The sequence below is a fragment of the Terrapene carolina genome, unplaced genomic scaffold (assembly GCF_002925995.2).
Source record: "Terrapene carolina triunguis isolate 2854851 unplaced genomic scaffold, T_m_triunguis-2.0 Scaffold142, whole genome shotgun sequence".
NCBI classification, from domain to species: domain Eukaryota; kingdom Metazoa; phylum Chordata; order Testudines; family Emydidae; genus Terrapene; species Terrapene triunguis.
Genome location: NW_020664493.1, coordinates 1,106,825 through 1,117,718, shown reverse-complemented (window position 1 = coordinate 1,117,718; position 10,894 = coordinate 1,106,825). Strand labels below are relative to the sequence as shown.

The following is a 10,894-nucleotide window of genomic DNA, read 5'->3' as shown; positions in this document are numbered from 1 at the left end:
CTTGGGGTTTCTGCCGCATGAGGGGTCCTCCGAGAGATACCATGGACGTTGGTTGATGATGTCATTGGAGTGCGATTCATGGGCATTGTGGACCCCAGTGGCGAGGAGGAACCTCGTCGCCGATGGTTATTGCTCGTGCAGGGCGCTCTACAGTTCACTTGCGGCGGCGGCCCCGGGGCGGGGCGCGGCGCGGGCTGGGGGTTGGCTGGGCTAGGTCCGGAGCCGGGGCTACTTTGTGCCGGAGCCGCGGCAGCGCTGTGGCTTTTGTTGCTGCTGGTAACAAAGAGCCGGGAGCTTTGCAGGCGATGGGCAGCGGGGGAGCCCGGGGGCTGCCGGGCCTGAGGGCCGCGCGCTGACGGGAGCGGCAAGAGGCTGAGGCAGCTGCACAGCTCTACCGCCCCGTATGCCCGGCGGCACCTGAGCCAGGCGCTGCCCCGCTTCTCACCCCCCTTTCTGGGGTCCCCTCTCTCCCTGCTCCTTGCCTCCTCTTTCTTCTTCGTCCCCTTTCTCTCCCCGTCCTCACAAAACCATGTAACTCTTCCCCCCTTTAATGTGCCAGCTCCGAGGCAAGGAGCGTTAATCCCCGTCTCCTGCTGAACCGTGCATTGAACCAAGCATTTATATTGTGACTGAAATCCGCACCTCTGTCCAAAAGAGTCGCATCCCCTGCCCTGACCCTTTTTCTTATTGACTGTTTTAAAAGATTTTTTTCATCTCTGTAAAGTGTCGCTTTTCGGTGCTTTTCTTCTACAATAAAAAAGACGCTTCTGCAGTAAAGAGTCTTGCCTGGATGTATTTTTTCTTTAAATAAAAATCTACGTTGGATGAACGAGTAAAGATGGATAAGAAATCATTTGAGACCGTGCTTGATGAAATTAGAAAGGTAACTTATCTTTTTACATGTTTGGTTGTGTAAATGCAAAACTCCTTGCTGGAGTACAGTTGGTTAAACACAGTTTGCCTTAATTGTTGTTCCTTCTGGAAGGCAGTAAAAGTCCAATTATTGCCCACTCTTCAAAGAGCAGAATGATATGCTGATAAGACATACTAGTTTTTGCTGAATGTAAACCAAATTTAGTCTAGTTGAGACTCTTTCTTGTGTGGCATGTTTGTTTCCATCTGCATGCCTCATGGCAGAGATTATATCTTGTGAGATTGTGTTGAAACTTGACTAATTCATAAAAGGTTAAAATATAACTGTATAATAGATATTTTTAAAAAGTGGGTTCAACCTTTCTTCATTTGCAGACCCCTAAAAAATTTCAAATGGAGGTGGAAATCTTAGTTTGCAGACCTCCAGGAGTCTGTGGACCACATGTTGAAAACCACTGTTGTATATTGACAGCCTTTTGTGGACCCCTTAGATATAGTCAGCGGACTCCTGAGCTCAGTGCCACAGGTTGAAAATCACTGTTTTAAATTATTTTGTTCTGGACTTGTAAGTAGTATATATTATATTGTATAGTTAAAACATGAGAGTGAAAGACAGAAGATCTGCATTATATTTCTTGCTGTTCTAGAATTACTGTGCAGTGTCTTTCTAGTTACTTAGGCCTTGTCTACACTGCGGGGAGAAATCGATCTAAGTTATGAAACTTCAGCTACATGAATAACGTAGCTGAAGTTGACGTACTTAGATCTACTTACTGCAGGGTCCACACTACGCTATGTTGATAGAAGATGCTCTCCCGTCGACTCCTCTTGCTCTTCTCGTTCAGGTGGAATACAGGAATCGACGGGAGAGCGATCTGCGGTCGATTTAGCGGGGCTTCACTAGACCCGCTAAATCGGCCGCTTATGCATCGATCGCCACATGTGGATCTCCCAGTAAGTGTAGACAAGCCCTCGGTCTCTTGAAACCTCAGGTTTCCTCAGTCTTTACGTAGAACGAGGCATGCTATGGGACTTAGTTCATTCATGTCTATAAAGTGCTGTGAGATTCTTAGATGAAAGGTTTTTATGGAAGTTCAACATATTATAAAGGTTTCAATATTAATGCTATGTTGTGCATTTTGTGCTTTTTAAACAAGTATGTGTAATCCCCCCCTGACTTTTGGTCATGTATGAACAAGTTTTCGAACGCTTTTCATTTGCTCAGAAAACTGAGACTAAATGACAGGCATTTTAATATTATACTGGATCATGCTCTATCAAAACATTTATGTTTGATACTGGCGAACTTTAAATTGCTTAAGTGGACTAGCCTGTTCTATAGCTTGCATTCTCATCCCAGATGTGATGAAGATTTAAGGAACACCAAAATGACCCATTTATTTTAGGTATATTTTAAATTTGCATCACTTTCTTCCTTGACCAGATTTAAGGAATATGTTTTAAAGTTATATTAAGCTAAAAATTCATGGGATAGAAGGTAGTTGGAAAGTTAAATACTGCTACTATTCATGTGAAATTTGACTAACACTGACATGTATTTGTCCTTATATGTAATACATCTTATTTTTATCTATTTCCCACACTTTATCTTTTTAATATAGATTTGTACATCGTAGGTGTTCAGTTTAGAATTGAGTTGTTTTTAAAGTGGCAGCAACATCCAGTTTCATGTTTAAATACAGTTTTTGATTGCAAGTAAAATTAATTCAGTATCTTAAAAGAGCACCCCTAAAAGTTAATCATACATTGAATTAATTTGTTATCCCATTAGTGAAAGGCCCTGCCTAAACTGGCATTTTTTTTATTTTTTGTTTTTTGTTAATCTTGAAACTACAATTCTTTTAGAGGATATAATGCTTTGAAAAATCAAATTTTACCTAGTGTTAGTGACATTAAATACTTATTATGGGTATGAGGCTAAATCTTCACCAGCAAATATTTTTTTTATCAATGGTAGAAGAAGAAAGTCATAAAAAGTGCAATTTTAAAAATAGCTTGCTAGTTGGTTAAATTAAATGTGGGTCTCTAATATTTAAAAGTAGGTTAAACATTCACTTGTCTGAAAAACCGCTAGCCTGAAATGGTCTACTGGAATTTTCTGCTGAGCTAACTACTGATGATCGAGTTGCTTAACTTGTTTGCCTCCATTTCCTAATCTGTAAAATGGGATTAACATGTCCCAACATTAGATATGTTGTGAGTCTTAACTAATTATTTGTAAGTGATTTCAGATCCTAGTACTGAATGCACGGTAGAAGTAATTAAGTGGTATATATGTATATGAGAGAGAGACTAAGTATTCAGGGTGAACTTGAAATCTAGTCAACTTTAAAAATGTATCGAAAGTACAGTATCAGATACTGTGTGTCTCCCTGAATTCACATGTAAATTTTTGCAATTTTATTTTATTATTTTAAAAATATGTTCTCTCTGCTTTTCATTATGTGAAAGGTTCATGCCAATGAAAGGAAACCTCAGCTTTCTGTAGTGTTTTAGTTGTCTTATGCTATTTGTAACAATAGTAATTTTTTTTGTCAGCATTAATTTTTCACATAGCCTCCCATTAAATAAAGTTCAGTTTTCTGAGTTATATTTTAGAGATACCAACTGCTTTTTGATTTAATTTAAAATACCTTAAATGCAAGTTTTATTATGCTATTGTTACTCAAACTATTAGCAACTTAGCGCTGAACATGTGAATGAAGGAAAGGTTACCCCTGTTTCTTGTAAGTACTGTACCTACAATCCAAGTTCCTTTCTTGATGAGTAGGCCCATTGACTGACTAGAATCACTTGTGTAAAAATTTTAAGACCAGCTCTGTACCACAATGACAAATAATTCTTGTATCCTTTTATTATGAAACTGCAAATAAATAATTTAAAATGTGATCTGTAATTGAACAGCAACCTATTTTGGCACGAATATCACTTCATTCTTCCCCTGAATATATCCTTTCAATTTCTTTTGTTTTCAAGGGGAGTTACCAATGTGCAGCATTTACTGCTAGTCTAAAGCTGTAACAATATCACTGATATTTTTTTTCTTTTTCCCCAAAGAGTTGTAGCTTTAGAATGCTACTTGAGACCATGCATAATTATGCCAGCTTCCAAGTGCTGGGGTGTAATTAAGGAAACAGTCCAGTGCTTGAGCTGCATCTTGAGTAACTTATTCCTAACTGGAAAAGAACTTGAGCAACTGTGCTATGTGTCTGAGGCTATGTCTACACTACAGCAGCTACAGTGGTGCAACTGCGCCATTGTAGCACTTCTGGTGAAGACGCTCTAAGCTGGTCATCTTAACTCCTGCCTCCGTGAAAGGCAGTAGCTATGTAGGCAGAAGTTCTCCTGCCGGCATAGCACTGTCCATACCAGTGCTAAGGTCGGTATAACTTATATCGGGCAGGAGTGTGGATTATTCAGACCGCTGAGCGACGTAAATTATTCATAGTAATTTGTAGTATAGACATAACCTGAGCCTCTACCTGCAATCTCTGAAAACACAAACTGATGTATTGTTCCTTATGAAACCGTTCAGTCCTTTTAAAGAAGCGATCCTAGTCATTGGCTCACATGACACCAGGCATCATCTTTATGCTGATGACCTGTAGATATAGCTTCGCCACTATCTCCTTCCCTCCAATCATATCTCTTTCCTTGGATGTCTTGTCATCTCCAATTGAATATGCCCAAAACAGAAGTTCTTCATCACTGTCAGCAACATGCTCGCCATTTCTCAGGCCTATAATCTTGGGACTGTTTGACTTCTGCTCCCTCGCATATTAAGGCCATATCCGAATCCTCCTGCTGCTGCCTTTTCAGAACCTTCAAGTTCCATTCTATTCTTTTCCATCCCTGCAGCCAAACCTTTTTGTTCAGAATCTCATCACTGATCTCTGGAACACACGTATTTGATCCGATAACTCTTACCTTTGAATCCCTCCACTGATCCCCCGTCTGCTATTGCATTAAACTTAAGCGTCTCGTCACCTCCTGTAAATCTCTGCGTAACTTTGCTCCTCCGTCCAGTTTCATGTTGCCCATCTCCACTCTGCTAGTGCTCTCAGCCTTGTTGACCCATTTGTCTTATTACACAATCATTTCCCCACCTTCTTCCACACAGCCCCCTATTCATATGACCATCAACAAGGCCTCTAAACTCCTCATTTATGTCCCCTTGAAAGAACCACTTCTGCTGTGCTACTTACAGTGACTGTTGACCTCTCTTTCCCTGTCAGTCTGTTTCTGTCCTGAGACTAAACTCCTTCAATCACAGACCTTTTTTTACTGTTTGTAAAGCGCCTAGGACATAGTGGGTTCTACTGTAAATAAAAACAAAGTTCTGGGAGCAGGTTCAGAACTGTATTTGAATAAAATTCTGAAACAAGATTTTTTCAGATGTGTAGATGTGTAATATTTTGAAATTTTATGCGATCTTCCTGGATATTTGGACATAGTATAAGTAAATAAGAATCTCCCAGAATTTAAAAAAAAAGAAAAGGAAAAAAAAAAAAGAGATACTCATATCATTCTAAGGCCTGCAACCCATTTCACTTCCTTCAAACATACCACATGTTATGATTTCTTGATTTCTGGAAATAACTTTTTAAATGGAAGCAGAGGAATAGGAATGCAGGAGTTCAGTAAGAATGGGGTTATTTATCCTCAACTTTGTGTAGAGATGAATTTTCTTTGTAAATAGCTTGATCATACTAGAGTGGTATGGTGCAGAGAGAGAGCACTTGTTCATTTGCACTTATTGTTGTAGTCCCTAGAGGCCTGAACTGTGGGCCGGGGGGGAAAGGCTATGTACTGTACACAAAGAGATGGTTCCTTTCCTTTCTACCTTTTCTTTTAACTTCTAGAGGGGATAAAGCCAGCGTGATTACTTTTGTTATGGTTAAGCTGGGTTTAACAACTTGATTGTGGAGTTTCACAACAGAATACTTATGTTTGCTAGGTAGGAATGCACTGAAATAATATTGTCTCTAGTTTTGAAGATCTTGCCATGGGCCATAAGCTTAGACATCTAACAGATATCATGGTATCAAAAAACATCTGATATAAAAATAATGGGTCAGTCTAGTGCAGTTTTTGTGCGGGGCCTAAAGATAGCATAACTTGCCCCCGGATTGTCTACCTCAGGTTTGCGACGCCCTCATGCAATGATGATCACTGAATATGTTTTTAGTTTTGCACTGTTGGAGTAGTTAGAACACCCTTTGCTCATACATGACCCCAAGACCTGGCCTAATTTATTATAACTGCTCTTATGTAGTGATTTTTCACCTGCAAATCTCAAAGTATCTCATAAAGGAGATAATTATCATCCCCATTTTATAGATGGGCAAACAGAGGCACAGAAGAGTGAAGTGATTTGTCCAAGGTCTTACAGCAGGTCAGTGGCAGAAAGGGGAATAGAACCAGTCTCCTAAGTACCAGTTCAGTTCCCTAACCACTGTGCCACTCTGCTTCCCTATGTTTTGTACAAGTGTGTATTAAACATGTGTAACAGGAGAATATTGACAAGGTCACAGCATTCTCTAGAGCTAACTTTCATGACCATAATTTTAGTTATCACCTTTATATTTCTAGCAGCCTGTCCCCAAGAAATGCCCAGAGTGAGTGGCTCTAGATCAGGGATTGGCAACCTTTGGCACGCAGTCTGCCATGGTAAGCACCCTGGCGGGCCGGGCCAGTTTGTTTACCTGCTGCGTCCGCAGGTTCGGCCGATCACGGCTCCCACTGGCCGCAGTTCGCCGCTCCAGGCCAATGGGGGCGGTGGGAACCGTCGGCCAGCAGATCCCTCAGCCCGCACTGCTTCCCACAGCCCCCATTGGCCTGGAGCGGCGAACCGCGGCCAGTGGGAGCTGCGATCGGCCGAACCTGCGGACGCGGCAGGTAAACAAACTGGCCCAGCCTGTCAGGGTGCTTACCCTGGCGGGCCGCATGCCAAAGGTTGCCGATCGCTGCTCTAGATTCTTCATAAAAGTAACTAAAGCAAGATGTACAACTAAATGCCTTAAATAGGAATATATATAAGCTGCAGTTTGAAGTAATTAACTGCCATCTCTTGGTTTCAAGAGCCATTAGAGAGTTAATATTAAAGCCAGTGTATCTAAAGCTTGAAAGGAGGACCATTATGGTATTCTTCCAGTCTGAACCTAAACAGAGATATGGTGAACTTCTTAATAGAGAAACTAACAAAGTAAAAGAGATTTTAAGTCTCCTTCTGCTTGAAAATATTCACGTAATTGTTCAAGGAATATTCTGTAGTATAGAAATCTTTCAGTATAATTGATGCAGATTTTTGTGAGATTAGATGTTTTTCTCTGGAATACATTTGTCTTGCAGATGGTGTGTTTTTAATTGTGGTTTTTTTTTTTTTTTTTTTTTTTTGTCAGCTAAATGTCTTTCTTTGCCTTTTAGGCTGTGTTGACTGAATACAAATTAAAAGCTATAGAATATGTGCATGGATACTTCTCTAGTGAACAGGTAATATTCTACATACTGCTATGTATTTATGGAAAATGTAAAATTAAGGATTTGATCTATACACTCATGTACATAGACAATTCCTCCTACTATGCAAAGCCAGATCAGATTTCACTAGTTGCCCTTTTACTAATTTAGGAGATTTGTGACAAATTCTTAGTTACACCAATTTTAATCTGGAGTAACATAATAATGGGGTCCAGATTGTACCAATTAATAGAGATCAGATTTTGGCTCTTAGCATGTGGGAGGGAAATATCCGTAGTTAATTATCATGGAATTCAGGACCTTAATGATGATGGGATATTTTGAACCTGTCTTTATCTTCTAAGCTTATAAGTAAAGATTGTTACTTTGGTGCCAAGTAAGATAACGTTACGGGATTTTTTTGTGTATATATATTTGTGTATAAATTTGGATGCTACTCTTTTTGAAATTAAATTATTATAATCTTCTCTAAGGCTTCTTTTTTAAAAGTCTATAATACTCTAGCATGTGTGATATTTGGTCAGGTATTTGTGTATATAAAAACAAGAATATTAAAATAATTACCCCAAAATCTACCTTGCTACCCAATGGGATTTTAAGGGTTAGATGAAACAAAAAAACACACTGGACAAGAACATAAGAACGGCTTTACTGGGTCAGACCAAAGGTCCATCTAGCCTGGTATCCTGTCTTCCGGCAGTGGCCAATGCCAGGTGCCCCAGAGGGAATGAACAGAACAGGTATTCATCAAATGATCCATTCCCTGTCGTCCATTCCCAGCTTCTGGCAAACTGAGGCTAGGGACACCATCCCTGCCCATCCTGGCTAATGGCTGATACTGTTGTGTAATAACACCTGATCAAATATTGCCTACATATGCACACAGTGCCTAGCAAAATCCCACCACGCTCAATGAGTAGAGTGGCAGCAAAGATATTTAACGTTGTCAGCAGAACGTGTGTGTGTGTGTGTGTGTGTATATATATATAAGAGGTGAACTGTAGGTTTTTCTGTTTCAGATTGTTGAATTACTGAGATACTTTTCTTGGGCTGAACCACAACTAAAGGCAATGAAGGCTTTACAACATGTATGTTTTCATGGAGCAATCCTTTGAAGTGTCTCCGCCTGTTTCCTCTGCTTTTAATTTCCATAACCACATCTGTATTCCCATTGCATGGGCATAGTTTATAATCTGTGTGCTTTCTTCTTCACCGCTTTCTCTTATGATGGCATTATGCTGTGTTGCTTCTCTTACTCTCTGCTTCTATTGGGAGTATCTTGATTGTACGCTTTCTGCACCATATATCCCAGGGAATAATCTAGTTCTTGGTAATTATGACTAATTTAAATGTTTTGCAGTAGCATACAGTTCCCCAGAATTGGGGCTCTATTATGTATTCAGCACTTAGCACATAAGAATACTGTTCCTCAGAGGGTGTAAGATGATTGTTTATTGAAATTCCTGATAATGATTTTAAAGTTACATACTGTACTAAAAATAAGAATCTTGTCTTATTTTTTATTTTCCCTACTTGTGTTGTCAGAAAATGGTAGCTGTTCCAGCATCAAAAGTGGTTAATATCCTTAACTGCTTCACCTTTAGTAAAGACAAGCTTGTTGCTCTAGAACTCTTAGCTTCGTAAGTATTTCTTTTATGTGTTGTATTTACTTATTGAGATGTTACCGTTTTTACTCATGTCTGAATATGTCAGACAAAGGAAAGTTTCAGAGGAACCACTTTGGACAATTAAGGCAAAACACCTACTTGCTTTAAAATGATTTGGTGCTCATGAATGGAAAAAGTAATGGAGATAGGCGTTGCCAAACTTCCTAAGTTCATCTGTCCTGAACTGCAATACCCCTGCTACCCGATTGAAAACTGACTGTTGTGCCAAAGTTAATGATGTATTCAAAAGCCTTTTAGGCTATGTCTACACCGCATATCACTGGCAGCAGCATGTAGGGCAGTGTGTAGCTACAGGCTTCAGTGAAAGGCTCTGGCAGGCGGGGCAGCAACAGGGAAATGCCCCAGCAGCTCTCCGCTTCCAAAGCCTTTTCCCACTGGCTACCCGCTGCCTGAGCGTTTCCTGCTGTGGGAAAGACTCTGGCAGCAGGACACTACAACCCTAAAACTAGCAGTGTAGAGCGGGGAGGCATTTCTTGGGCGTGTACCTGTTGTGGTTGCTGGGAGACGGCAGGCCTAAGCCCACTCAAAGCCAAAGGCTTGCTCCCTCAACCGAAGGAAAGGGGCCATTGAACCCAGGCCACAATTAAATACTGAGGACAACAAATGGGGGAAAAAAAAGACAAGAGTGAAGCTTAAAGGTTAAAAATCAAGGATCCAGAGGAGGATCCTGAGCAGAGAATCCCTGACAATGCCCACTGCTCCTCAAAGGTGTCTGAGGAGTCAGTGGACACCACCCAGAGGAACTCTGCCCGGGATTGGACAAGGAACCAGAAAGAGGTCCCACAGTAGCAGAGCACCTGCCATCCAGCTTCCTCCTCTTCCTGGTCTGATGGTTGGCCATCTTGGCCAGCATGAAAAGGAAGTTGATGAGGAGGTCTCATGACCTTGTGGGGCTGCGGCTAGAATGTGCTAGGATAAACAAGTGAGGGGGAAAGTGCAGCTAGTGCCTCAGTAAGAGGTTCTGGAGGAGCTGGAAGAGGGACTGCAGCCTGATGCACTCTACGTTAAATGTGTGCCAGTGTCTCCCTCTCACCGCAAAAAGAACAGCTGTTGGGAGTTCGTAAATAATGCCAAATACATGCCTGTACTTACGGCTCCATGGAGGAGCTGCCAACTAATATCCCCAGCAGGCTGTGATATCAGAGTGGAGTACAGGCTGGCCCACCGAGGTTCCTCACCCGCCTCAGGTGTCAGCAGGTCCTGGAACTTGGTGTCGGGGCAGGACACAAGGGCGAGGAAGTGGATGGTATGAAGCATGTGTACAGATGTTTTCTGGGTGCAGTTCAGAGACAGACCAGCTGGATGGCATTCAGCCTATTCAAGTGGCTTGTTGGAATGGCCAGAGGGGCTCAGGCAGGGGCCTGATGACAACTTCTAGAGGGCCAGGGTGAGAGGTGGGCCGAGAGCACCCTCGGGCAGGACCTGCTCAAGAAAAGAGAAGCAGGAGACTTTGGATGTGTAGAGAGCCATGTAGGGTACAGACCCTGTGGATTCAGATGTGTCTTTACTCTAGTCACCTAAGCCGTGCTTCAGTGTATACACTACTGTTTATACCCATGCTATTGGGGGGGCATGTAGTGTATCTCCATAAGGAGTGTGTAGTGTAGATGTACACTTAGAAACTTGGCAGAGCTTATCAAACTCATTTCCACTTACTGAACTATGCCAAAAGTAGTCCAGGTGGGTTAAAACTGTGTATTAGGGTTCCCCTGAGACCTCTCCCACTTGGTTCTCCAAGAATTCAGTCCGACTCAGATACCTTTATTTGGCACATGGCAAAGCTATGCTGAGTTGATAGGGGGTTGGTATAGGACAGTGGTTCTCAAACTTTT

General features: G+C 41.5%; 1 protein-coding gene across 1 annotated transcript in view; it reads left to right on the top strand.

The window, feature by feature from the left end:
* Positions 1-617: 617 nt before the first annotated feature.
* LOC113406857 (proline and serine-rich protein 1-like) overlaps positions 618-10,894 on the top strand; it is a 29,236-nt gene continuing 18,959 nt past the window's right edge. The window contains exons 1-4 of the mRNA XM_026653650.1: positions 618-883; positions 7,321-7,386; positions 8,394-8,462; positions 8,920-9,014. Of these exons, the coding sequence (XP_026509435.1) occupies positions 839-883; positions 7,321-7,386; positions 8,394-8,462; positions 8,920-9,014 (275 nt within the window). The 5' untranslated portion in view covers positions 618-838. The remainder of the gene's footprint in view (positions 884-7,320; positions 7,387-8,393; positions 8,463-8,919; positions 9,015-10,894) is intronic.